Source organism: Sus scrofa, chromosome 1, assembly GCF_000003025.6.
Source record: "Sus scrofa isolate TJ Tabasco breed Duroc chromosome 1, Sscrofa11.1, whole genome shotgun sequence".
In the NCBI taxonomy this organism is placed as follows: domain Eukaryota; kingdom Metazoa; phylum Chordata; class Mammalia; order Artiodactyla; family Suidae; genus Sus; species Sus scrofa.
The window spans coordinates 264,020,449-264,048,172 of record NC_010443.5 but is presented as its reverse complement, the minus strand read 5'-3'; the positions used below and the strand labels follow the sequence as shown (position 1 = coordinate 264,048,172).

The 27,724-nt window shown below is 47.8% G+C and overlaps 2 protein-coding genes across 10 annotated transcripts in view; one reads left to right on the top strand and one right to left on the bottom strand.

Moving 5' to 3' along the window:
• The window catches only part of STRBP (spermatid perinuclear RNA binding protein), a 165,774-nt gene extending 147,736 nt beyond the window's left edge, over nucleotides 1–18,038 (top strand). The window contains exon 18 of one of the 2 annotated variants that reach the window (XM_021074603.1): nucleotides 967–18,038. In XM_021074603.1, coding sequence (XP_020930262.1) covers nucleotides 967–1,061 — 95 coding nt within the window. In that variant the 3' untranslated portion in view covers nucleotides 1,062–18,038. The remainder of the gene's footprint in view (nucleotides 1–966) is intronic. The other variant, XM_021074611.1, reaches the window with a different exon arrangement.
• Nucleotides 17,598–27,724, bottom strand: part of RABGAP1 (RAB GTPase activating protein 1) — a 173,075-nt gene continuing 162,948 nt past the window's right edge. For 4 of the 8 annotated variants that reach the window (XM_021074563.1, XM_021074574.1, XM_021074593.1 and 1 more), the window contains 3 exons: nucleotides 27,390–27,461; nucleotides 20,954–21,151; nucleotides 17,598–19,351 (listed from right to left, as the gene is read on the bottom strand). In XM_021074563.1, coding sequence (XP_020930222.1) covers nucleotides 19,229–19,351; nucleotides 20,954–21,151; nucleotides 27,390–27,461 — 393 coding nt within the window. In that variant the 3' untranslated portion in view covers nucleotides 17,598–19,228. The remainder of the gene's footprint in view (nucleotides 19,352–20,953; nucleotides 21,152–27,389; nucleotides 27,462–27,724) is intronic. The other 4 variants (XM_021074570.1, XM_021074567.1, XM_021074586.1 and 1 more) reach the window with 1 other exon arrangement.

The window sequence follows — 27,724 nt, the reverse complement described above, 5'->3', positions numbered from 1 at the left end:
CGGCATATTTATGTACTGGATTTCTCTGGGACCACTAAAATGAGATGAAATGGTCGGTTTAAAACATATGTTAGCATTCCTTCTCAGATACAGATATTTTTACCTCATGGCTTGTTCGTTACTTTTGCTCCTTGACCTTTTGTCTTTATTAGTGGTGGGTGATACTTTAATAAAACCTCATCACTTGCTGGAAGCAGCTGTGAATTTACCATTCTCATCCTGTGCATTAGTGGCTAGATGTACACAAGAGGGCCCATTTCAGCTGGGAGTTTTCATGTTTCATTGATTCATTTGCTGACCTATGGATGAAACAGAGCCATCACTGAGAAGAAAAAGCATGGCTGGTAGTGTCCAGTTTTTATTAATTAAATATTTACAATAGTCCTCTTTGTTTGTGGAATACTATTAATTGGCAGCTGCACCTGTATTGTTACTTGAAATTGATTGTCAAATTTGCATTCCAAGTTGGAATCTCTCTGGAGATTGCTCTTTAGAAAATTCTTTTGAAGTAGCTGACTCAGCTTCATAACTCAACCCCTCTCTAATGGTGAAAAGGGAGCTGTGCTGTTTTCCAACATGATGGCAGTCATTTCAAATGGTTTCTACCAAGTCTTTTTTTTTTTTTTTTTTTTTAATTTTGTTGTTTGTTGGAAGTTACTAACCATGTTGTAAACCTGCCCAGTTGCTGCAAACTTTTACATTTCTCTGCTTTACTTAAAATAATTGAGCTGTCAGTCCTTTGTTAGAAGTGGTAACCATGCAAGTTCAACTGTTTAAATTTTGTAATGAATTAAGTGTTTTCCTCCCCCACCCCACCCCCCTTTTGCCCTTCCCACCCCTCCATTTTGTAATGAAAATTCCACTTACAGCTGAAAGAGCAGAGAAATATAAATGAAGCTTTTGGCTTCACCAAATTCTGTGAAATTAACATAAAGTTTTGCTTCTCTGCTCTTTTCTCCACTGTAGGTGGTTTTTTCATTGACAGCCCCTATTGCCAGCCTCTGAGCGTCGCACCATTTATTATTCACTTGGGCCCTCAAGACTTCTTCTCTGACTTCTAGAACCATCAGGTTGTCTGGCTTGAAATGGCAATTTCTGTGTCTTGGTCCTAAGAGCAATGTGACCCCCTGAGGCTTTCCAGCTTTCAGACACAGCACTCTGACACCTCCTTTTGGAAAGCAGTGACTGAGTAATTTAAAGAAGAGCAATACTTTATTCAAAGCCACGGTGTCTGTTTGAAAACTTTTCCTTTGGAAACCTAGCAATATCCTGATCTACTTAACCCCTCCTAGCCTAGTCTCTTGTCAAGGAGTCTACAGACCAATGTAGAACTTAGAGTTAGTGGTGAGCTGTGCTACCTTCTGACAGTTTTTACAATTTTTTAGCACATAAATTGAATAGTTGCATTCCTGACTGCGTCAGTTAGTGCTTTTATGAATCCTCAGAGATAGGGGGCCTCCTTGAAGCCATATTCTTTGCATGGGGGCTGGCACCCAGCCAGGGATGTGGCCTGCAGCCCGTGTTGGCTGGGGCTGTGGGAGCACCCCATCTCTTGTCCAAGGTAACTGGTCCAGTAGATTCCCAACATACCTCATGCTGACTAGGTGCGGTGCGGGGTGCAGTGAAGCGAGGGGGCCTCCAGTCGTTTGCAGTCTCTCCCAAGCTGTTAACCTGGGGAACAAACCACTGATAGATTTTGCTGGTATTGGCCTTTTCTTCTTTTTTAAAAATTTGGGTGAATGTTTGAAAATCATGAATCAGTCAGTCACCGTTATTAATTGAAGAGCTGGGAAATACCTCGTTAATATATTTTTAAAACTGGTGTTGGACCCTCTGTGTATTTCAGGTTAATACTTTTAAGCAGTTTTCAGCACGTTTATCTCACTTTATTCTCGTTCTCCTCGGACCTTCGTAGCCATATCACTTGTATAAAATAGGCTGAGATATAGTGACTGTAAGCTGTGGTCTCAGTATGCAAAGGTAAGCTCTTTTATTTTCTGATTAAAGAAAAAATTAAAAATCAATGAACACAACATGCATAAATGACAATCTCATATGATGTATTTGATCTCTTAGGTCTTATGTCATCACGTAAGTTTTTATGATCTAAGTGTAAAATAGTCATTTTCAGTATTTGTTTTAATACCCTTGTAATTACTTTCTATTCAAGAGGGATATTTCACTTTTGCTGAGTGTGTGTACGTGTAGAGAAACTTACGATGTAACATATATGTGAGTTACATACACGAATCTGTTTCAATAAAAGAATTCAGTGGTGGGAAGTGTTCAACTAAGAAGATTTTAACATCAGGGCACTCTTTTTGGCCAAAGTGCTGGAATTTCATAAGCAGCAAGGTGGTAACAGTGCTGATAGGATCCATTTGCGTGTAGCTCTTACATAAGCTAAGGATCAAAGTGCCAATTTCTCAAGGAGAGCACCTTCTCTGAGAAATGAATTATCTCTGATCTGTGTTGTATGCCCTAATACAACAGCAGCAAGAAGCCATAAAAAAAAAGCAATAGAAAATGAAAAAAAACCAAAATATTAAGGTAACTATGGAAAAATATATAATTGAGTTAACCTACGTATTTGCAGAACCAATTTTTGGCAAGACTCAGAATGGTAGATGATACCCAGTCTGCAGAGACCAAATAGACAAGGCAACTCATCTGTCTTTTCTAGATTAGTTAGATGATTTATTTCCCACCAGATTCTACCATTGTAGAATTCATTTAAAAGGTAGGAGGGTTAGGTCAAATATCCTAATAAGGATTTGCTTCATTTAGTGTATCCCATAAATGCATTTCACATGTGTTAGATGTTCTGTGCTAAGGTTGTATTTGATGTATATAGAGATTAAAATGAATTTTATGTTTTATATTTGTCTCTAAGTAGCAGTTTTCTCTTTATTACTAACTGTGAAGGATGCTGGAATGACTTTTTTCCCATACAGAGTCTGTACGTATGTTGAATGTGTGGCTTTGGCAGGTTGTATGTGATCTAGTGACTAAGTACCACGTACATTCCCGTCCTAGTCAAACAGCCGGGTGCCCCTCATGTGCCAGGTGATTCTCTGGGTACTAGTGAGACAGGTTCTGCCTGGTGGAAGCATTTTAAGTTGGAGAGTCTCCTTGTTGGTGGAATTGGGCCTGTTGTAAATATCCTAGGTGGGAGACAATGCATTAGCAGTGTCAGAAGATAATTAGCTTAGTTAATAGTTAATTTATAAATAATTTAATAATATGGGCCCTCTCACATCACTGAGATGGATCTCATTTGGAAATTCACTCATTTGAAATACTTCCAACTCTGGTTTATGTTCACGGACCTCTCTCCACTTAAGTGAACTGAATGAAATGAATAACAGATACCTTCTATAAAGCAGTTTGTATAGTATAGCAGAGAACAAAAACGGTGAATTTAAAAACTGATCACATTTTTTGATGACTAATGAAGGGAATTTTACGCTTAGAATCCATCATTCTCTTATTACTTCATAAGGAACTGCAATGGAATACATCTTCAGTGGTGAGTTAAAGGCGCCCCCCCCCGCCTCCCCCGCAACTGTTAGATGTCTAGTAATCTAGAGCCCCTAGAAATTAGGGACTTTAAGAGCAGTTAAATCTGAAAACAGCCTGCTCCGTGAATGGTCTTGCTGTAGCTCCCATTCAGCGTCTGCAGGTGCCTCCCTGGTGGTGGTGCTGGGGTAGGGGTGGTCCCTCTGAAGTCATCCAGAGCAAGAAAGGTTCTGTTGTATTGACTTGTACTCTGCAACTGCCGTCCAGTGACCAGAGATGCCTCAGTGTTACTAGGAGGTCTCCTGGAGGGGAGATGGGTGGTAAATGAATAACAACCTGCAAAGCCAAGAAACTGTCTACACTGAGGTGAGTTTCAGTATTGATGTGTTTCTCTCTAACAGTTATTTGCAGAGCCTGTACTTCTTATATAAGTCCCTTCCTTTCCCGATAACAGCTTCCAGAAAGTCTGTTTTAAGTCAAGAATTGAAGTCGAGTTAGTTGTAAGAATAGATATCCTTTCCCACATTATCATTTTAGGTAAGAGGTAACAGCTTCCATTGATGCTTGGAGCAGTGATCTTTGGAGATTTTTAAAAATAGCACCATAATGCAAATTAGGTTATGTAAGCTTTACAGCACAGCTAGAAATAGTAAGTAGAAACCATGTGGGAATCTGGGCCAGAATATATTTCTCTTCCTCCAGCAAATTCCTCTGGGGTCTGGGATTTAGATGAGTTAACACACAGAGTACTTTGAATAGTACCTGGGACATAGTAAGCACTCAAGTAAATGTTGACTGTTCTTACCATGTTGGCTGAGGTGACAGAATAGATGCAGGAGGCAAGGCTATGCTGGCAGGAGTTGAGAAGCAGGTGCATGGCCTGCTTGGGGGAGCTTCGTGGATGTCTTAGTGTTGACAGGTTTGGGGTGCTCCTGGGCTCTGGGAAAGAGGACTCCTAGCATGGCGGGGGCCGGGGGGCTCAGACAGGAAACAGAGCAAACCCTCGGTGAGAATTGGTGTGGGAGGTTGCTGCACATGGTTGCTGCAGGAAGATGCTCGTGTTTCTGCTGAAGTAGTTACTCCTTGGACAGCCTGTTGTCAGGGGTTCATAATACTTTGGGATTTAGGCGTGCTTGGAACTTCAAAGGGGCTGAGCTTAGAATATCAACCTGCCAATCCTAAGTTTCCTGCCAGTGTGTTAGTGAGAAAAAAGTGTGTCCTTGATTACAGCTAGCCCCTGAGTCTGACATTCAGAGCTCACCTGTATTTGTCTTAAACCATGGAAGAGAGAGGAGGCTGGTTGGCATGCTTGGAAGGCTCTTGCCTCAGATGCTTTTCTGAATATCGTTCCTGCGCGTCCCTCTTCCAGTTAGCTGCAGCACTTTGGAAAAAAATCTGTGCTTCGCACCGCATAAGGCCTCCCTTCTGTCAGTCTTAGAAAGAAACCTATCTGTCTATCCCTCCACCAGTCTCTGTCCGTCTACCCATTTCTCTCTCTAGACACAGTTGGGAAGTTGCTTTTCAGCAAAAGGGAAGATGAGTAGATGGTTGGACTGAATAAAGGGTAAGCATCTTACTGTTCGTCTGGCTCTCACGTGTCTGCGTGGACCTCAGGAGCATCTGGAGAAAGGTGTGTGGCCACATCCCTCTCTGCTGGTCCAGGTGAGCCGAGTGGGGATACAGATTTGAGTTCTGTGATGCTCCGAGGTTATAAAAAGTATAGGTAAGGATTAAGTGTTACCTTTAAGGCAAATAAGATCTGCATTGTAGTCAAGAGGCTTTCCTTCAAAAAATATTTGTGTAAGTCACATCCTGGCAGTGACCCCAATCCTCAGCTGTAGCTCTTTGATGGACTCCTTACCTCATTAGCCAAGGCCTTGGGGTTCTTTTGTTTGTTTTGTCTTGATCCCTCTGTTAACATCTTAATCACCTGGTCCTTCTAAGGAGGGTCTTAGGGTCTTTCTTGGCAGAAGAACTTTGCTATTTCTGCAAATGGCTCTCTCTGCTGGTGGGTGGTGTGGAGGTTGCCACCATCTGCCCAGGCAGCTGGAGAGTCGGATTAGCATATCCTCGCTGGAGGTGTGGTCCTGAGTCATCTTTTTGCTGCTTGTGGCCCCTGGGAGGTAACAGGCATTGTCTTAGCACTGCCTGGAAATCCAGTCTCTCTCCTTTGTTTTGGTTTCTCCTGCATTGATCCTTTTGTACAGTTCTGTATTCAGATGTCAGCTAAATGTCCCAGGCGATTAACAGTGGCCCTCAGTTTGGGTCATTTTGTGCTGTGGGCAGCAGTAGGTTGAAGAAGCAGGGATGGAAGAAAGATGCTAAAATTGGTATCTTGTGTGTGCCAGGCATTTGGACTTTTTTTCTTACTTAGCCTTCTTGGAGGTGGTATTATTCTTATTTGACAGGTGAACACGCTGAGGCTCAGAGTTAGTGCTAGGGTCAGGAATGAAACCCAGCTCTGGTCAGTGCCAAGGCCTTTCCCTGCTGCACCACACGGTGGATTAAACGTGGGAAGAAGGGGAGGAAGCGTGTCACGCGACAGCAAGGCGGCATGCAGGCAGTGAGGCAGGGCTGAAAACGGCCTGAGCACAAGCAGGGGCCATGCGGCCACGTGATCTTTTGAGCTCACAGGCCCAAGCCAGTCCTAGGGTCATCTGCTAGAGTCTAGGCTTGGACTTGAGGTTATTTTAGACCAGATATTCTGGCCTGAAATAAGGCTGTTTTCTTTTAGAGCAGTTGGAGAAGCTTAACAAATAGGAATGACAGACTGGAAGGCTCAGGTGTGGCTGTATAAGCAGAGGAAGCTTTTGTATTTGAAGCTTGTTTTTGTTTGAATATCGAGGAGCAGTGGAGGTGTGTGTCTTCACTGAGCTGATGCTTTCTGAGTCCACGCTCTCTGGCCCGAGACTGGGGATGGGGATGTCTTAAGATGGGAGCCAGATGCTGAAGGAAAACTGGGGGAGGCTTGGCTCATCGGGTCCAAGGAAGAGGGCAGCCCCAGGTTGGGGTGTCGGTGCTGAGAGGTGGCCCAGGGCAAGTGCTGAGCAGAGATGGGATCAGGGGCTGATTGCACTGGCCTGTTCTGCTTGCTGGGAGTGTCCCCTGGACTTGGCTTCGGGGAAGGCTGCCAGCCTGGAGCCACAGGCTTCCCTCTGGGTCGGGCCGTGTTTGGCAAGCCCTGCTTGGATGGCTTCAAGGTCTGTGAAATCTCTGCACCTGGGCCGCTCTGCTTGCTGGCTGCGCCCCAGCTCCTTGGCCAATTTGTGCCCGTTGGGACTCTGCTGAGGGCGGAGGGGGTGTGGGGAGAGATACACTTGCCTTACCCCAGGTCGCCATGACCTGTGGCAGTTTTTCTGAGCCACCCGCCTTAATCCTGGAGGGCAACAGGAAGAAGGAACCTCCTTTTAAACCCAGGTTGTTCCGTTCAGTGTGCGGGAGGACTGGTCCTGTGCGTGTGGAGCCCTTTCCTGCCCGTGCCTGCAGCCGCTGCCCTAACAGTCCCTGTTCAGAGAAGCAGCAATGCAGAGCTGGTTGTTCTCACACCACAGACAAGAAAATTGAAGCCAAGGAACCTCTCCAAACCACCTAGTTTATTTGTGGCAAAACATTGTGGCTCCTAATAAGTGGGTTTTTAACCACACAGAAGAAATGGCATTTCTTCTACTGTTTTTCGAGTTAACAGAATCCCTTTCTTAGGGATGAGATTTGAACACCACCACAACTGTGGGACCTAGAATTTTTCTCCTTTTACAGATGAAGAAATAGAGGCTTAGACAAAATGACTCGCCCCAAATTATACAGCTAGTCAGTGGCCAAGCCCACCCATTCTGATAGTGCTGTGCTTACCACTGGTGGTTGGCGTTAACAGTCTAGGTTGCTGCCTATCCTCTTTTCTAAAACTGTTCCGCAGCTGTTTCTCTCCTCTTTACAGTGTAATCATTCTACTTAACCTTCTTCCAGACTTCTGGAATATATCCTGTGAGGTTTGAAAGAAAACACACAAAAGCCAGCTTCTCTCTCCCTGACCCCACCCCCCATTCCATGGGGAAAAAAAGAAAGCCGACTTCAGGCTCATTCCTCTCTGGCTGCTCTGAAGGACTCTGGGCTGGCTCCTGGGCAAGGTTACCCGCTGCCCAGCTTGGGGCCGAGTGGCCTGTTTGTTGTTTGCTGGCCACACGGCAGGGTCTGTGTCCACAGCCCATCTTCTTGTGCTACAACTGAACCTGCAGTCAATTGCGAGCCAGTGATTGCCATCAGGGGAGGCCCAGGTGCTGGACGGAGGGGCCGGGTGTGTGCTTTTTCACCCTGAGCTTCACCGGGGTTTTGGTTGTACACTGCCGTCTGTGTCTGGCGAGGCCTTCATTGGGTGCTCGCCCAGAGCACGGAGGCAGGGTCTCACTTGACTCTCCCGTCCTGCAGACGGTCTCAGGAGTTGCTCAGCTTTCTTACGTCCTTTGTGCCTGGGGGAGGCCAGCACCCAGGAGGAGAGCACGCCTTCCACCCAATATGGAAGGTGGCATACGCCTGAGGAACTCAGGAAAGCTGAGAGCACCTCAAAACGAGACAGGGCGAGGCTGGCGAAGGGGAGACCGACCACACACCCTTCTGTCAGCTATTTTAAACGGTTGTACTTACTTGTTGTATGTGGTTCCAGATGAGAAAAGATAGTTAAAGCCCGATTGGGCAATTTGAGCTAACATGTGCCTCGCACGGGGTGTGGCGAGAAGGGAGCCCGTGGCACCGGCAGTGTTTACGCCGGAAGCCAGCTGTTCAGATGGCGCAGAGGAGGTCCTTCCACAGGATGTTGGTCTGCACAGAACGCTGCTGTGATCATTGACCCTGCCAAGGCCATGTCTCCCTTCTCTGGACACACGGATGTAACAAACATTTGTTGTCACCTGCCACCAGCCAGGCTGTGCTGGGTGAGGAGGGGTAGTTGAAGAAAATGCCAGACGGAAGGTGGACGGAGCCTGGGAAGGGGGAGGGGAACACTCAGGGCCTGGAATGGGACCAGAGCCTCCTTCTGTGCTTGGAGAAGGTCTCCCACTCAGTCCCGGAGTGGAGCCAGGCCTGTGAAGAGACTGAGCGATTTAGAGTGACGTGGTGGTTCTTCCCGAGAGACTGGCATCTGAGCTGGGCAGGAGTTTGCCCACAGAGTGGTCAGGGGAGGCCCCCAGGAGGGGGCACAGCGTGCAGAGAAGGGAATGGCCTTCTCGGGACCTGGGAACCGGTTTGGTTAGGAGGGTGAAGTGTCAGATGGGATGGGGCAGGGCCTCAGGTGCTGGGCCCTTTACTGGTTTCCGTCTTCCAGAATGGCGAGAGGAGTCTGAGGATCGGTTTGGACAGTTGGAGAGGGAAGGACCAAAGGCAGGAGACAGGCTGTTGTTGCAGATACCCTGACGAGGGATGAAGGAGGCTGATGGGGCGGTGGCCAAGGGGTCAGAGGCAGGAGAGGCATCTCTTCATAGTCCAGGCTCCTCGCCTGGACAGAGCAGGAGGTTGTGGGGCCAGGGGACCACAGGAACCCCACCCTCAGCAAGGGACCAGGGCTGCTGTAGGTGACTGAGGACAGTGGTGCCTGGGGCCAGGATGGGCACGTGGGGGGGGCGGGGAGAGGGGTTGTAGAGGAATTCAAGGCCGTCTCTGTTGGGCCAGGAAATGCGGTTTGACGGGCTCAACTTTGTCATGTGCCCCTGGGAAGGCTTTCTTACAGGGACAGAGGTTTGTGGGCTGGCTGGTCAGCATCTTGCCCTTTCCCTGAGTTCCCGCTCTGCTGAGCTTCCAGTAGGAAGGGGGATCAGGCGCTGAGCACAGAGGCCTCCTGTTTTTGGAAAAAGCAGTGTAGTGAGAGCTTCCTTACCTGCCCAAGAGCTGAGCTCAATGGATTCAACATCCGTAGAGCAGGGTCTTTATTTATTTAGCCAATGGAAGATACTGCTTTACAGAGCATTTAAAGGAGGGGGAAGGGTGAAAGTGTTAGATTACTAGGAAATTAGCTTGGGGCCTTAGTTTTCTGTCTGTGCTGCCACCTTTGGCTCTGAACAGGTGGGCAGGGGACCCGCAGAGGGTTAGGTGGGTTTCTGAACGTTTGTATTTCTATGGCTCTGTCGGGGCAGCAGCGGTTTTGAGCCTTTAGGTCAGAGCCCTGAGGTTAGGGTGCGCTGAGACACTGAGCCCGTCCACCTCTGGGAGGACCAGGTGTCTCTAACTAGGAGTGGCCTTGTCTCAAGCCCTTTGGGCCACACAAACATCACCAAGTGTGTCATAGTGTGGAAATCTCTGGGAGCACTGCCTTAGACCTGGTGTCGCTAAACTTTGTGAAAAGGTCCCAGTAGTAAATCTTTCAGGCTGTGGGGCCTGTTGGCTCTGTCACAGCTACTCCACTTTGTTGTCGTGGCCCCAGAGCAGCAGGCAAGTGTGGCTGTGAACCAACAGCTTTATCCCGGACGGGGAGTGGGCCTCTGGCTTAACGTGGCCTGGGCGCTTCCTCCCATCTGTCTTCCTTGAGCACCTGTCCTGTGAGCAGTGGGGGAGGAGGGTGCATGCTCGCCCAGGACCTCAGGTATGGAGGGTGGGGTGGGCACTGTTGGGGCCCAGGGGAGAGGAAGCCAGGGCTGAACTGGAAGAGCCCCAGGAGGAGGCAGCTCCAGAGCCCGGGCTCCGTCCTCTGGGCCAGTGGCAGCTTGTGCTCAGGTTTGGAAAGATGCTCGGGGCAGGGAAAGACCAGGTTTGTGGTTACAGGTGGTTCAGTTCCGCCTGGGTTTTTTAGCCAAGGCGTTGGTTACTGTTGGTCCACGAGTGGGAAGGAGACCTGGAGAATTGGGTGGCTTTTCTGGCTACTGGGCTCCAGTGAGCACCACACGTTTTTTGAGTGGGCACAATCTGCCAGCTTCACGCCTTTTCTCACTTGCTCTCCAAAGACAGCTGAAAAGGGCAGGACGATGAAACCTGTCTCGGGTCTCCTTTGGCATGGGGCCCAGGGCCTTGGCGTATGAGAGTGAAAACCGCTAGGGATGGGCTTCTCCTTGCTTCAGGATGGAGTCACACATCAGGAAGGCTTTATGGTGCGGCCAGCAGCTGGACAGGCCTTCAGGGAAGTAGAACTGAAGCCTGTGACCTGCCGGGGCAGGTGCCCGTAGCACAGGCTGCGTGGGTGCGGCCCCCGGGCAGGGCTTCATGGAGGTGGGCGGTGCTCTCTGCTTCCCGCGGCACCTCCCCTAGAGATGCTTCTAGGCAGTGGACCGAGTACCTATGAGGTGAGGTTCCAGGGACACGAACCATGACATTCTCATTTAACTAACATAGAGGGAAGTCGAGCAGGGTGGTGTCGGCGCTGGCTTCCTGTGCCCGTGGAAGGGGGCTGGAGAAAGACCTGTCCTGAGTGCCGGCAGCTCTGAGAGAGACGGGGAGGCACTTGCCAGAGGCCCTGCCGCTGGGAGGTTCATCTGCGGCCTCCCCGGGGCCTGTGTGAGGGTGAGCGGTTTGGTGCTGCCCTGGGCCCTGGGGGAGCTGCCGCCAGTGCCGAGTGCCGCCGTCGGGCTTGTCCTCACCAAGCCTCCGGCGAAAGCTGTGAAGGGTCGTGTTTGGCTCTTTTGCTCTTGGGGATCTGGGGCCTTTGGGCTTTATTGCCTTGGCTGTGCTGTGCTGTAGCTGCGTCACCTTCCATCTCTCAGGAGTACCACTGTGTCTTCTAGAGGTTTCTGGGCTCAGGGAAGGGAAAGAACCAAGGAAGGCCCAGCCCAGACGAAGCCTTTTCTCAGGCTGCTCGGTCTGCACTGCGGCCCTGGCCTCACGGGAGGCACCTTAGTTGCTTCTGGAGCTTGAGCCTGGCCCTTGCCCTGTCCCAGCCCAGAACTGCGAGCCTGAGCCTGCTTGTCTCATTCCCCTGCTGAGGGAGGGAGACAGTGCTCCGAAAGGGGTTCTTGGTTCTGACCCAAACAGTTCTGCTGCTCTGGAAATGAATCGTGGATCAGGAGAGGCGTTGTAGGCGCTTGAAAAGCTGCCTTTCCGCTTGTGGTTTATGAGCAAAGCCAGCCTTCTCTCTGGCCAGCCTCTCCCCTCCCTCACAGACACCTCAGGGCTTGAGGACTTTGGTTGGGGTGGGGGTCAGTGGCGAGACACACTCCTTTCCTTGACCTCCTGTCACCCCGTGAGCCTTGAGTCCTTCACCTCACCAGCTCCCTTGGCTGGGGCCCTGACCCCGAGCCCATGCTGATGGCCGCACCCAGGTTCAGCCAGGTTCCCGGGGTAGCGTTTCTCCCCGACCTCGGCAGCCTTGTCTGGTCAGGCAGGGTGCACACTGCACCCTTACTTTGCAGAGGGGACACCGAATGCCGCTTGTCCCCTCGCCCACTTAGTGTGGTGGCTTCTCAAATGGCTCCTGACCAGGGCCTAACTCTGTGCATCTCCCAGGAACCCAGGGTGGCTCTGGCTGTCTCATGGGCTGCCTCCAACTGCCATAGGGCCTCCCCTCCAGGGCCTTGAGGCGGCACAGGGAATGCTTGGCGGGGCTGGGGCGTGCCCTCTGCCCCTCTTGTCTTCTGGTGAGTCAGGAGCCACATGCCTTGGGCAGGCTTCCTTTACTTCAGCCGAGCAGCATTTATTCTGTTTCCCCAAAGTTTCTGTGAACTCAGGCCTTTCACTAGGGACCGTCTGTCCTGTTGTGCTGAAGCTTTGGTCTGAGTGTCTGGCCGGGGCTCAGTCACATCTTCAGGAAAAGGCCAGGTCTCCGGAGGTGGCCCTAATTAGGGGAGGGACCTCCAGGGATAGTGAGGCAGGAGGGAAGGTACTGGTGCCTGGCTCAGCCTGTTAGCCCCCGGCCCAGGCCCCCTGATGTGCCTGCCCAGCCGTATTCCTAGACAGCGGCCTCTGAGACTTGCTTTTTCTCACCCATTCCGTGCAGAACTCACTGGACAGGAGGCAGGAGGCAGGAGGCAGCCAGTCTAGACCTGAAGCCCTCAGCTGTTCCAGGAGGGGCTTCCCTCACAAAGAGGAAGGGGGCCCTGCTCAGTTGCGGGCTGGGGGGTTCAGGAAGCAAGGCCAAGTGTAGTTGTGGGTAGAAAACCTTTCCCTACTTCACAGGAGCGCACGTGACATTGGGCGCCTGGCTGTAGCTTGCTCGCACTCTGGCCTGGTGATGGCCAAGGTAGTTTTTAGAAATCTACTTAAAATACCTATCTGTTATCTATTTACGGTGTTTTTTCTGACTACGCAAATGTAAATAATATAATCTGCAGTGCAAAGTCCTTGGCAATAACTGTTGTATATTATGTTAAAAACACTGGAGAATGCGACCACCGTGGATTGTCCTTCCCTCTCTGGGGCAACGATTCCCTGTAGGACTCTGAACTTGCAACCTTCGGCGTGGCTGAAGCAGCAGCCTGCATGTGTGGACTGTCACCAGTGCCTCGCCCAGAGATGCCTGGCCTTCATCCAGTGGGACTCTCTGCCACCCCGACTCCCACAGGCAGCGCCCACACTGTGGCTCTTTCACACCATGTTGGACTCTGCAATAGACTGGCCCTCTTGTCTGGCTGCTGCAATTTGTCTGTAATGCCCTGACATGTTGCATTTTCCCCATTTGGATGACTACAAATAAAAGCTTCTGTCTTAAACAGCAATGGGCTGAACTGTTCTGTGCAGAACTTACTCTGCCTAAATGAAAGGGTCAGGTGCAGAACCATTTTCCTGGCTCTGTTGAGCCAGCTCAGTACATGTGGCAGGGACTTTCCTTCATTCTGAAAGGCAGGCCTGATTCCCATTCATGTTTACAATTGCTGAGACTCTGCTCCTCTGCTAATGGTGCAAAAAGTTTACTCAACCTCAACCTTTCACCTAGCACCCTGGCACAGTGAGTGGTGAGCCGTGGATGCTAAATGCTGGCTCCTAAGCTAGAATTTGCCAGATGCTTTTTTTCTTTTTTTTGGTTGCCCTGTGGCATATGGAAATTCTGGAGCCAGGGATTCACTCTGAGCCACAGCTGTGACCTTACACTGCAGGTTCGGCAAACACCTAATAATCCTTAGCCCACCATGCTGGGCATCAAACCTGTGTCCTGGTGCTGCCGATCCTGTTGTGCCAGAGCAGGAACTCCTAGCTGGTGCTTCTCACGTACCTACTTCACTCTTAATTCTGACACCTTTTCCCCAGAATTGGCATTACCCAGAAATTATACACCAGGACACTAAGGCTCAGAGATACAGGGACAAAGCTGAAGCTCTTCCTACTGCTTCTCTCCCATGAGGTTCCTGCCCTAGGAACTCAAATACCCCGGGATGAAGGACAGGGGTGGCCCAGCCCTCCAGGTAAGCAAAGGCACTGTGTTCTAATGCAGGCCAGCCGTCTCCCTGCACACTGTCCATAACCGCACTGACACTGATGGGAAGAAAAGCGGACCAGGCCAGCCCATTGCTGCTCCCCTGCCCGAGGACCCTGCTCACATCCTCTTGTCCATGACTAGTGCGAGAACACCTGCTGAGTTTAAACTGGGGAGAGAAGGGAGGAAACTGTTTTTCTTGCTTAAGGGCCCTGGAAGAGAAAGGTGGAGGTGGTGGCGAGTTCTTGTAGAAAATACTGAAATCCCAGATCTTATGATCATGGGCAAGTCTTTCACGCTCACTTTGAAATCTGGGGATAATGTCACAACTCACAGGAGTGTTCTGACAACTGAGGGAGAACACAGGGGAAGGGTCAAGAGCTTAACAGTGGCCTAGCAACACGCAGAGCTAGAGCTAGGCCCTGAAGCCATGGCACACAATCGGGAGAACCAGGAAGAGCTCAGTGACCTTCCCACATGAGGTGAGCGTCCAAGGCCATGGCCTGGCCTTGAACCTGGGTTTCTGGTCTACCTGCGCTGCTTGTAAGGAGGTGCTTTGAGTGACATCCACCTGCTGCCCATGTGGTCATCTTAAAGCAGCTGCCCTGCCAGTCACTGGGAGCTGAAGATGGGGGTGATATCCTAGCCGGGTGGGCGCGCAGGGCCAGGATGCTATGGGCCCAAATTCTTCACCCTACAAAAGAGGAGGGTAGGGAAACACGGAGCTTGGGCGTCTTATTCTAAAGCTCAGAGGTCTGTCTGCTTCTCATCACCCCTCAAATGCATCTTGGGAGATTTGAATCCCAGGGTCAGAATCAGGCCTATCTCTGAGCAAGTGAAGCAGCATAATAACCCTCCAAACACCCATCAGACAGATGGGGAAACAGGCTCTGCGAGGCCAAGCAACTCTCCCAGGCCGCCAGAGGCCCGCGTCACCCACTTGTTCCCTCTGCCTGTGGGTCCCAACAACTGCTGGGTCAGTTCAGACCTGAGAGTGGTTCTGGGCTTACTTTTAGCTCCATGGAGTTCTCTCTCTTCCACTCCTCTCATGGCTGCTACTGCCACTGGGATGTGGGACTTGGAGCAGACGGGGCGGTGGCATCCTGGAGCCTTGGAGGCCGATGCCTCTTTCCTTTCATTCTGAGCTGCCTCTTCCCCGAGAGCCTTTTTTTTTAAAAATCAAAAGATTTTCCCACATCTGTTGGGATAGTCATGATTTTTTTCCTTATTCTATTTTTAAAAAAATTTAAATTGAGTTGATTCATAATGTGCCAACTTCTGCTGTAGAGCAAAGTGACTCAGTCGTATATTATCTATCTATCTACATTAAAAAAAAAAAAAAGGGCCCTGGATACCCCCTCAGGTTCAACAGGGTCTGCTAGACAGTCCACTGAGCCTGTCACATTTTTCGCACAGTCAGGTAAGAAATAGAGCCCTGGTCACATGGTCAGAATCAGGATGAGTTTTCCAGAACAAAGCCTCATGCCTGCTGCTCTCCCTCTAATCACCTCCGTGTCCCTGACTTACCGTCACAGCCAGGATTCTGGAAATGTACCCTTGCTTCTGCTTCCTGTCCTCCCACAGCTGGAGACACTGGATCTGGCTCCCCTGCTACGCCCCACCCCGCCCCGAGCACCAGCGGTTTCCCAGTCCTGCCCTTGCCGAGGCGGAGCTTGCGTGTTCTCTGGAGGTCCGAGGCCCTTCTGCCGCACCAGCTCCTCTCTCCTCCCCTGAATGGCAGTTTCTAGGCCTCCAGCCAGCCCTTGCTTACTCCGACCGTGCGCCAGGGCGGGGTTCTTAACCGGGGGTGACCTTCCCCAGTCTGGAGACATTTTCAGTGACTATGGTGGGGGCAGGGGTGCTCTTGGCATCGAGCAGGCAGAGACCAGGGGGATGCTGCTGTGAAACCACTGTCCTGCGCAGGACAGCCCAGGGCACCCGACTGTCAGTGGGGCTGCGGCTCCGAGCCCTATGCGGAGGTGCCCGCACCACTCCTAAGGGTCTGTGGACTCCAGCCTCGCCAACCCGTGCTCCCCACAAGGCCTCAAATCCATACACTGACAGCTATGTTTATCTGCCTGCTGTGTCCTCCTCTTCCTCTCCCAACTTTCAGTGACTCTCCAGGAGTTCTTCCCAAATCTGGCCTTCTATTCTGTCACTTCTCTTCAGACTCTGTCTTCCCAATCTTTCTCCTAAAGGATTGATACGGCATATGGAGGTTGCCAGGCTAGGGTTGAATCGGGCCTACAGCTGCCGGCCTAGGCCACAGCCACAGCAATGTAGGACCCGAGCCGCTGTCGTACAGCTGCGACCTACACCACAGCTCACGGCAACGTCGGATCCTTAACCCACTGAGCAAGGCCAGGGATCGAACCTGAGTCCTCACGGATACTAGTGAGATTCGTTTTTGCTGAGCCGAGATGGGAACTCCTAAAGGTCTTTAGAGCAAGTTGGCTTAAAACTCTCCAGTTTCACCTTCAAACTCCATGGCCTGGACGGCCTCCAGCTGATGACCTAGTCGCATCTCCCATCCCCAGATTCACTCTGACTGCAGTGCTCACTACCGTTTCTTCCACCAAAATGTGGTCTTCCTGCTTCTCTAACCAGCACCCCGTTCTCAGCGCAGAAAACTGGCACGACCACTTGGTCTCCTACCACCACTACCCACCTGGCTCCTTGTTCCCACAGGGACACTGTCTCGGCTCTCAGCCCACGGAGTTGCGATCATTCTCAACCTGAATCTCAAGAGCACTAGGGGACCCCCGAGAGAGCAGCCCCGTCCCGGGTCACTTTAGGCCCGTGGGCCCAGGCTGCCTGGCTGTGGGCTCCATTCCCTGGCAAGACAGCGCTGCTGGGAGGAGGGTTTTCGAGTCCCTACACTCTGAACGCTGGGACCCGTGGGGCTGTTAAAGCCTAGAGCAGCCTAGCGCTTCTTGGCTCTTGCCTGCTTGGCTGGAAGCATGCCCTCCAGCCCGTGTGTGGTGCTCTGGAGCCCTGGGCCTGGCCTCTGTGGAGCTCCAGCTGCAGCCAGGCCCCTTGCTTGGCCCGCCCTCCTCTGGGGCAGCGGAGAGAACACGCGGCAGGGCTGGCTCACCACCTCCTGCTCATGGCTGGCGCCTCAGCAACTTGCATCCAAAGGCTGGTTGCAGGGCATCTGAGAGCAGGGCCAACAAGGAGGGGGCTGGAGGAGGAGGAAGCCCTGCTGCTCCTCCTGCTGCAGAGAAGGGGGCGAGGGGGTAAAGGACGCAGAGGTTCTGAGAGCCTTCCTCCTCTGGTGCTGGGTGTGAGAGGAGCACCAGCTAACAGAAAGCAAGTTTTCTAGAAGATGCTCCTGACCGTGCCAACCACGCTTCCTCAAAGGTCCAGCAGAGCCCAGCTGGACCTCGGGTACTCTGCCTTTCTCCCCTTCAGCCGCCGCCCCTGAACATTCCCTCTCGCATCTCTGCCTCTGACTGCACCCTCACCTCCTGAAAGATGTCCTAAACCTCCAGTGCACGTGTCAGGTCTCACCCCGGGCACTGCGGCACCGCTGTATTTCTGAGGCAGGAGTACTCACGAGGGCAGGCAGAGGCACCATCATCTTCTCTCACCCCACGGCCCAGGCACCTCAGCCGCTCAGCGTCTGACGGATGCAGGGAGGCGCTGCCTGAGGCTCACACACACCCATCCGCCCACAGGGTGGTCTTCTCTGACTGCGGGGGCGGGGCAGGGGGGCGGAGAGCAAGAGCACATAATGATAAGACTGGTTTTTACAAGGCAATGCTGTTTGTACCAAAATATTTAATGAATATGCTGTTAAAATAAAACCAACAAAAGAAATAGTAATACAAGTTTACTGGTTTATATTTCAATTCATAAAGTTGACACACAGCAGCTATCTAGCACAATGTCCACGCACCTAGTTTTAGATGGGCTTACAGCGGTTTTGGTAACTGAACAAGAAAGACAGAAAGCAGTGGAGGGGATGGTCGGGGGTCAGGGGTTGTCGCTTGTTGCCTCCCTTATCACAGGGGCCCTTGGCAGGCGCTCATACAGCGACAGGAAACGGGATACGAAACAACCCAAGTGTCTTTATATACAAACCAGTGCCTCTTGGAACCACACTGCACGCAGAGAAGACGAGGAAGTCGTCTGCGAGACAGCCTGTCAGCGTATCACTATATAAATTAAAAGGCTAACGTTATTTTGTTAAAAAAAAAAAGGTGCTAAACCCTCCATTCCATACTTCTAAAGTGAGAACTTGCAGCTCGTCTGAACAGTGAGGTTTGCACCCAGCCTCACCCCGGGGGGGGGGGGGGGCCTAGGTCTCCAGGCAGGGATGCAGGCCAGCAGGATGGGGCATCCTGCACATCCTCATGGTTACACGCGTGCACGCGCACACACACACCGCCCTCGGAGTCTTTCTCACTTGTATGACCTGTTGTGCAAAAACACTCGAAACCTTGAAGTGAGAGAGCTCTTCACAGCTCTCACGACAGCAGGTGCAGAGCAGAGCCTGACAAACCTTGAGTGAAATTAAGTGCCCAAATAACCACCTAATTAAGTTGTGGAGATCAGTCCTAGTCCGGGGTTTAAACACTGTCAACTGGGTGCATCGGGAAAAGATATTTATATATATATAATATATATACACACACCCACACACACACACACGACACATTAAGCAAAATAAGATTTGTCCACATTATGATTAATCCAGTCGCACAGTCAGTCAAGTCACCAGCCCCAGCACTGTGGAGTGATTTGGCAGCTAACACTAAAAACAACAGGAACCATGAGAGTTGCATAGAATTGATCAGAAACAAATGAATAATGCCAAACCAAAACCTGTGTGCATCATAGAGTTTAACACGACGAGGTGGCTTCAACTACAACCATGAAACCCTCCTGTTTAAAACAAAGTGCTTCTGCATGTCTACCCAGAGGACCCCCTGCTGGCACCGAAGCAGATAAGGATTATTTGAGTTACTGATCCCCCCTTCCCCATATATATAATATGTATATTAAAAAAAAAAAAAGATTAAAGGTTTAGAAAAAAACCAGTAGCCTGAAGGATGCCCAAACTCTGAAAATGTCACCTCAGTCACTGAGCTGGGTGAGGAGCTGACCTAACTGGGACGAGCCCTGGGAGGTCACGTGGAGGAGTGACTTTCTCGAGGGTCCAGAGCGCCAGGGGAGCCGGCAGGCCCGTTAGTATCAGTAGTTAGGAGAGCCTCACGGCTGAGGCTGCCCGCTTCACGAGCTCTGGTCCAGTGAACTACCGACATGCTTCTATGGATCTGACTTAGGTACATTCTGGTCCTGGGACATGTCACAGAATCACACATCTGGCCAAAGAAGGCAACAAAAGGTGTCGTGTTTTCTGAAGGAGTCTGGAGGCAGCAGCTGCTCTCAGCAAGTCTCTTTCCCTTGAACGCCAGTTGCCGTCTTTATGGAGCTCAGTGTTCGGTTAAACCACGTCTTCTTGGCCGCCTGTACCTCGTTTAGGGCAAGGCCTAAATGGTGCTCCAAGTCCTGGAAGAGGAATGACATACGTGGGGATTCTGGTCTCCAACGCCAGGGACGGAACCTCCCCAGGGCTGAGCCAAGGCAAGAATTCAGTCTCTCTGATCCTGAGGAGCCTCTGGAAATCCCCTCAGTTCTCAAGCTGGCATCGAAAGATCTGGAGTAGGGAGTTCCCATCGTGGCGCAGCAGAAATGAATCAACTAGGAATCATGAGGTTGTGGGTTCAATCCCTGGCCTCGCTTAGTGCGTTAAGGACATGGCGTTGCCGTGAGCTGTGATGTAGGTCTCAGATGTGGCTCAGATCTGACGTGGCTATGGCTGTGGCCGGCAGCTGTAGCTCCGATCGGACCCCTAGCCTGGGAACCTCCATATGCTGCGAGGGTGCGGCTCTACAAAGCAAATAAATAAATAAATAAATAAAGATCTGGAGGGCCTAAAGCTCTGGGATCTTTTCTGGTTAGGACCTCATTTCTTGCTGGTCTGTATGAAAGCCACCTCCTGAGTGTCTCCTCTCTGTCCCCCCACTGCATACCAGGAGACTGAGCAAGCACTCTAGCTAAGGATGCGTCATTAGTTTTCAGCAAGAGCAAACTTTAAAGTCTAGAATAGACTCCCTAGAAGGCACCTGAGATGCTTCACAGTCTGGGCCCCCAGACCCAGCACCAGCTCAGCACCCACCTCCACCCCTCACCAGGCAGGCCCTCTCCTCCCTCTGTGCTGAACATGCCACGCCCTCCACCAGCAAAGCACACTGTTTGTTCTCTCTGCAGCTCCACTTCCTGTTCATTCTCTGACCACAGCTCAGATATACCACCCTTGGTGAGGCCCTTCCCAACTGTTCTGGAGAGTCACACAAGCCATGTCGTAGCTTTGCAGCCTTGGCACCTGCAGCAGGGCCTGGGCAAAGAGCAGATGCTCAGTGAATGTGTGTGGTGCAGAAAGCCAGGTCTTGAGCTTTGGTCTTGAACTCAGTTCCTTCCACAGACAGTGCTTAGCGCCTACCTTGTCCTCAGTATCAGTGTTCATGGACTTGGCCATGCAGTATGACAATGACCAAAATAGGCCCCAATTTCTTCATCAGGAAGGGAAGCTCAGATTGATTAGGTAATATGCCCAAAGTCGCAAAGCTGGTTAAGTGACGGGAGCTGGGACCCAAAACCTCGCATCTGAGAAGCCCTAAAATACTGTGCCGAGCCCTTTCGGGGCATTATCTTATTTAGTCCTCAAAGCAAACTGTCAGAGAGGAGTCCTCCTCACCGCTACTTGCAGATGTGGAACGCAGAGTATAAAGAAGTTACTAACTAGCCCAAGGTCAAAGAGCTTGTTGGGGCAGCTATGATTTCAAACCATGTGTTCTCTGCTCCACCTGAATGATTCCAAGCTTGATGGCTAATTCTCATTATGAGAAAGTCCAACCCTTAGGACAGGCTAGTACTAATTTAACATCCACTGGTAAATAGCAAGTAATGGGCTCCTTCCCATGAGGATTACAGCTGAAATTTCAACGGGAAGAAACCACTAACCCTAAAGATGATTTCAGGGCCCTGCAGCCCACGCAAGTCTGCACCAGGGGCAGGGGCTGGGCCGGGAGCAGAGGCCACGGCTGTTACCTGGATCTTGCATTCGGCTTCCACCAGCTGCAGCTTGGTTTGTGCCAGTTCCAGTTCCATCTCTCTCAGCTGGTTTTTGAGTGTTTCCTTCTCCTCATCTGTGTCCTCATCTAAAACTTCCTTGGCCGAGCTGATGCCCTTTATGCGTCCTTCTTTGTTGAAAAATTCCCGGCAGCGCTCACAGTCATCTACTTTTTGCTAAAATTGAATGTCAGAGGTGAAGAGACAAAGATGTGATGGTCTGAGCATCCTTCTGGGGAGCCAAGAGGCGGCTTCTCAGGTAAGCACTATGGATTTTGAAAAACTACATTCTCTTTGAAAAGTCACCTGCTGTAATATACCCAAAACAATACAAATAATAGTGTTGGGTCCCGATCCAGTGATATCACTTCTAAGAACCTTGGGTAAAAAAATGAAAAAGCAGTGACTAGATAAAGATTTCTGCACAAGTATTTCCACTGCAAAATTAGAGACATAAAAAAAAAAGGGGGTGGGGAGATAAACTATCCACCTACAGGGAGAAATCAAATAGAATGTGCTGGGTTTATATGAAAAAGTATACAGCATCATAAAAGTTCTTTTTAATTTAAAAAGGTTTTCAGGTATTTTTCTTTTTTTTCTTTCGTTCTTTTTTTTTTTTTTTTTTTTTTTTTGCTTTTAAGGGCAACACCCGTGGTGTATGGAGGTTCCCAGGGTAGGGGTCCAATTGGAGCTACAGCTGCCAGCCTACACCACAGCTCACAGCAACATCAGATCCGTAACCTACTGAGCGAGGCCAGGGATCAAACCCACAACCTCATGGTTCCTAGTTGAATTTGGTTCCATTGCACCACAATGGAAACCCCTTGAGACATTTTTCACAACATGGGAAAATGTTTAAGTGCAGGGTGAACTAGGACACAAAAATGTATTTAAAGCATAGTTACAAATATGTACCACATTTCATGAAATGCGATGCCAATGACTAAGAAACATTTCAGGTTCCTCTACAAAAATATTCTGCCAAATAAACTACAAAAAGGCATCAGTTACTAAATAAGTCCCAATTTCAGATGTAAATGTGGAAAAAAAAAAGCAAATCTTAGAATGAGTGGAATTTTGTATGTTAAAGGAAGTACAGAACAAAGAAGTTCTATACTTCTTGTAGTGCAGTGAGTTAAGGATCCAGCATCGTCACTGTAGCTGCTTGAGTTGTTGCTATAGTGCAGGTTCATTCACTGGCCTGGCCTGCGAACTTTTACAACACAGACACAACCAAGAAAAAAAGAAAGAAAGAAAGAAGACTGAAAGAATAGACAACAGACAACAAAGTGTTAATAGTGATGGCATCTGTGGGTAATAGGATCATAAAGGTTCATTTCCTCCTCTTTTATTTTCCAAAATTTTCTGCAATGAACATTATTATTAGTTTTAGAATCAGAAATTTTATTTGAAAAATAGGTACTGCTTATATCAAAACCCCATGGTAATAGCAAATCAAAAATCTGAACTGATACACAAATAAGAAAAAGCAATACAAACACAACGCTAAAGATAGTCATCAAACCACAAAGAAGAGAAAAAAAGATGGGAAGAAAAAGTCTAATATCAAAAAAGCCAAAACAATGAGCAAAATGGCAATAGGAACAAACATATGAATAATTACCTTTAATATAAATGGACTAAGTGCTCCAACCAAAGACACAGACTCACTGAATGGATATAAAAACAAGACCAATATATATACCATCTACAAGAGATGCACTTCAGTTCTAAAGACACATGCAAAATGAAAGTGAGAGGATGGAAGAAGATATTCCATGCAAACAGGAATCAAAAGAAAGCTGGAGTAGCAATACTCATATCTGACAAAATAGGCTTTAAAGACTGTTACAAGAGACAAAGTCATTATGTAATGACCAAAAGATCAATCCAAGATACAAAAATTGTAAATGTATGTGCACTCAACACACTTCAATATATAAGGCAACTGCCAACAGCCACAAAAGGAGAAATTGGTAGTAACATAATAATAGCAGGGACTTTAACACTGCACTCAGAACAGTGAACAGAATATCCAGACAGAAAATCAACAAGGAAACACAGGCCTTAAATGACGCATCAGACCAGAGAGATTTAACAGATGTAAAGAACATTCCATCCAAAAGCAGCAGAATACACATTCTTCTCAAGAACACATGGAACATTCTCTAAGATCACATCTGGGCCACAAATCAAGATTTGATAAATTTAAGAAAACTGAAATCATATCAAGCATCTTTTTTGACCACAGCACTATGTAAGACTAGAAATCAATGACATGAGAAAAAAAAAAAAAAAAAACTACAGGCATTCCCATTGTGGCTCAGCAATAACAAACCCAGCCAGTATTGATGAGAACTTGAGTTCAATCTCTAGCCTCGCTCTGTGAGTTGAGAATCTGGCATTGCTGTGAGCTGCAGTGTAGGTCACAGAAGTGGCTTGAATCTGGCATTGCTGTGGCTGAGGTGTAGGCTGGCAGCTATAGCTCTGACTCTACCCCTAGCCTGGGAACTTCCGTATGCCACAGGTGCACCTTAAACACACACACCCCCTATAAAAGACAAAGCAAGTTGAGAGAATATGCTACTAAACAACCAATGGATCAGTGAAGAAATAAAAGGGGACATTTAAAAATATAAAAGAATACCTAGAGACAAATGACAATGAAGACACAATGATCCAAAACCTACGGGATGCAGCAAAAGCAGTTCTAAGAGGGAAGTTTATAGGAATACGCGCCTACCTCAGGTAACAGAAGAAATCTCAAATAAACAACCTAAACTTACACCTAAAGCAGTTAGAGAAAGAACAACAAACAAAACCCAAAGTGAGTAGAAGGAAAGAAATCATAAAGATCAGAAGTAAATGAAATAGAATCAAAGAAAACAATAGAAAATATCCAAGAAATAAAAAGCTGGTTCTTTGAAAAGACTGACGAAATTGATAAACCTCTAGCCAGACTCATGAAGGAAAAAAAGGGAGAGGGCTCAACTTGATAAAATGAGAAATGAAAAGGAGAAGTTACAATGGACATCACACAAGTACAAAGGATCCTAAGAGACTATTGCAAGCACCTATATGCCAATAAAATGGACAAGAGATGAAACAGACAAATTCTTAGAAAGGTACGATCTCCTAAGACTGAATCAGGAAGAAATAGAAAAGATGAATGGACCATTCACAAGTGCTGAAATTGAAACTGTGATTAAACAAATCCAACAAACAAAAGTCCAGGCCTGGACGGCGTCAAAGATGAATTCTATCAAACATTTAGAGAAGCGTTAACACCTATCTTTCTGAAATTCTTCCAAAAAATTGCAGAGGAAGGAACACCCCTAAACTCTATGAAGCCACATCAACTTGATACCCAACAAAGGTACCACACACAAAAAAAGGTACCAGACAAAGGTACCACACACAAAAAAAGAAAATTATAGGTCAATATCACTAATGAGCATAGATGCAAAAATCTTCAACAAAATACTAGCAAACTGAATCTAACAATACATTTAAAGGACCACACACCATGATCAAGTGGGACTTATCCCAGGGATACAAGGATTTTACAATATCCCCAAATCAATCGGTGTGATACACCGTATCAACAAACTGAAGAATAAAAACCACATGATCTTTTCAACAGATTCAGAAAAAGCTCTCGACAAAATCCAACACCCATTTCTGATTAAAAACCCTCCAGAAAGTTGGCATAGAGGGACCCTACCTCAACATAATAAAAGCCACATGACAAACCCACAGCTAACATCACTCGCCATGGTGAAAGGCTTAAAGAATTCCTGCTAAAATTAGGAACAAGACAAGGACGTCAACTCTCACCACTTTTCTTCAACATAGGTTTGGAAGTCCTAGCCACAGTAATCAGAGAAGAAAGAGAATTAAAAAGATCCAGACTGGAAAAGAAGTAAAACTATCTCTGTATGCAGATGAAATGATACTATACATAGAAAATCCTAAAGATGGCCCCAGAAAATGATTAGAGCTCATTAACAAATTAGGTAAAGTTAGAAGACACAAAATTAATACACAGAAATCAGCTGCATTTCTATATACTAACAATAAAGGATCAGAAAGATAAATTAGGGAAACCATCCCATTTACCATCGCATCAAAGATAATAAAATACCTAGGAATAAACATACTTAAAGAGACAAAAGATCTGTATTCTGAAAACTGTAAGACACTGCTGGAAGAAATCAAAGATGACGCAAACAGATGGGAAGATACACCATGCTCTTGGATTGAAAGAATCAATACTGTCAAAATGACTATACTAGGCAATCTACAGATTCAATGGAATCTCTAACAATCACCAATGGCATTTTTCACCGAAATAGAACAAAAAATTTTTAAATTTGTATAAAACACAAAAGACCCCGAATAGCTAAAGCAATCCTTAGAAAGAATCAGCCTTCCTGACTTTAGATGATACTACAAAAAAGCTAGTCATCAAAACAGTATGGTACTGGCACAAAAACAGAAATGGAGATCAATGGAACAAGCACAGAAATAAACCTACACACCCATGTTCAATTAATCTATGATAAAGGAGGCAAGAATATACAATGAGGGAAAGAGCCTCTTCAATAAGTGATGCTGGGAATACTAGACACGCAAAAGAGTGAAATTAGAACTCTAACACCACACACACAAATAAAGTCAGAATGGACTAAAGACCTAGATCTAAGACCAGGTACTATAAAAAACTCTTAGAAGAAAACACAGCCAAAACACTCTGACATTAAACGCAGCAATATTTTCTCAGATCCACCTCCTAGAGTAATGAGAATAAAAACAAAAATAAACAGATAAGACCTAATTAAAATTAAAAAGTTTTTGCACAGCAAAAGAAATCATAAAGCAAACAAAAAGACAACCCACAGGATGGGAGAAAACACTGGTAAATGATGCAACTGACAAGGGATTAATCTCCAAAATATACAAACAACTCATGTAGCTCAGTATCCAAACAAACAACCAATCCAATCAAAAAATGGGCAGTAGACATTTCTCCAAAGAAAACAGATGGTCAAAAAAAAAAAAATGAAGAGATGCTCAAACATTGCTAATTATTAGAGAAATGCAAATCAAAACCACTATGAGGTACCACCTAACACCAGCTAGAGTGGCCATCAAAAAGTCTACAAACAATAAATGCTGGAGAGGGTGTGGAGGAAAGGGAATCCTAAACTGTTGGTGGGCATGTAAATTAGTAAAACCACTATGAAAAACAGTATGAAGGCTCCTCAAAAAACTAAAAATAGAACTGTCACATGATCCAGCAATCCCACTCCTGGGCATCTATCTGGAGGAAACCTTAGTTCGAAAAGATACATGTAGGACTACTGTTCACTGCAGGACTATTTACAATAGCAACCTAAATGTCTGTCAACAGAGGAATGGATAAAGATGTGGTACATATATACAGTGGACTATTTACCACCCAGCCATAAAAAGAATGAAATAATGCCATTTATAGCAAGATGGATGGAAACAGAGATTATCATGTAAGTGAGGTCAGGTGGTGATGAAAGACAACCATCATTTGACATTGCGTGTATGTGGGATCTAAAAAGAGGATACAGATGGACTTATTTGCAGAAGAGAAACAGACACACAGACTTTGAAAACAATGTCATTTTGCTCCAGATAAAATGCTGTTTTGTGGAAACATGGCCATGAATTTTCCCACATTGCTGTCCACCGAGGTGCAAATGCTAATACGTAAAGTATCTTTCAGTAAATTACTCAACTAAGTAAAATCTGACAAATACTCTAATACAGGGAGCTTAAAGAAAGCAAGCCCCAAGTTATAAAAGCCCTTAAACTGGCAACAAAACATTAAAAATTCAGGTTCTCACTGTATTTGGGTCCATTATAGAAGAAGGAATTGAGCTCAGAGGGGCGTGTCCCCCATGCTTCGGGACACCAAGGGGAGTGAGAAATCACCAGAGGGTCCTGACTTTGCATCCCCACCCTCCAGCAAAACATGTCACTTGCAGGACTCCTCCACCTCAGTGTGGCACTGCTGTAATCATGGACAACGTTCGAAAGGCTTTGGGCTCTTGTGTTTTTTGTTTTTTGGTTTTTTTTTTTTTTTACAGTCAAGTTATCCAGAGGAGGGCATTATACAAATTAATAAGGAAAGGAGACATTTGTATTCTGAGCTCTAAAGCCAGGGCACTTCTGGTCTCATCTGTGTCCTTCCCAGAGGAAAGAAGCCTAGTATTAGTTGTCAGTTGTTGAGCCAGGCCCTGAAAGGCACCTTATCAGGTACTCATCAGCTTCTCTCAATTTTGAAATCAAAGCAGAACACCCCCTTCCCAAATCTTGTGCTGTACAGTCACAAAATGTACTAAAGTGGCATCAAAGATCTCTTTGATAAAGGAAGACTTACCCGAATTTTCTCAATTTCCACTTTATTAGCAGCCTGCTGTTTCTCCAATCTTTCACTCAACTGAGAACAAATCTGAGGAAACGAACATAACATAAAATGACAATCTCTTTACAGTGTCATAATCTGTATAATCTGGGCTCAGGGTGAATTCTCTAGTGGAAGCTGGACTACGATGAGCGCAATTAGGACAGTACCAAGGGGGAGGTGGTATGGTGACAGGTGAGCAGAGGCTCCTCCAGCTCTGCCACCTCTGCATCTATCCGCACAGGACTATCAGCGCTGCACTCGATGGCCAGCGTTTACAACACTGCCAGACTCACGAGCCAGCAGGAGAT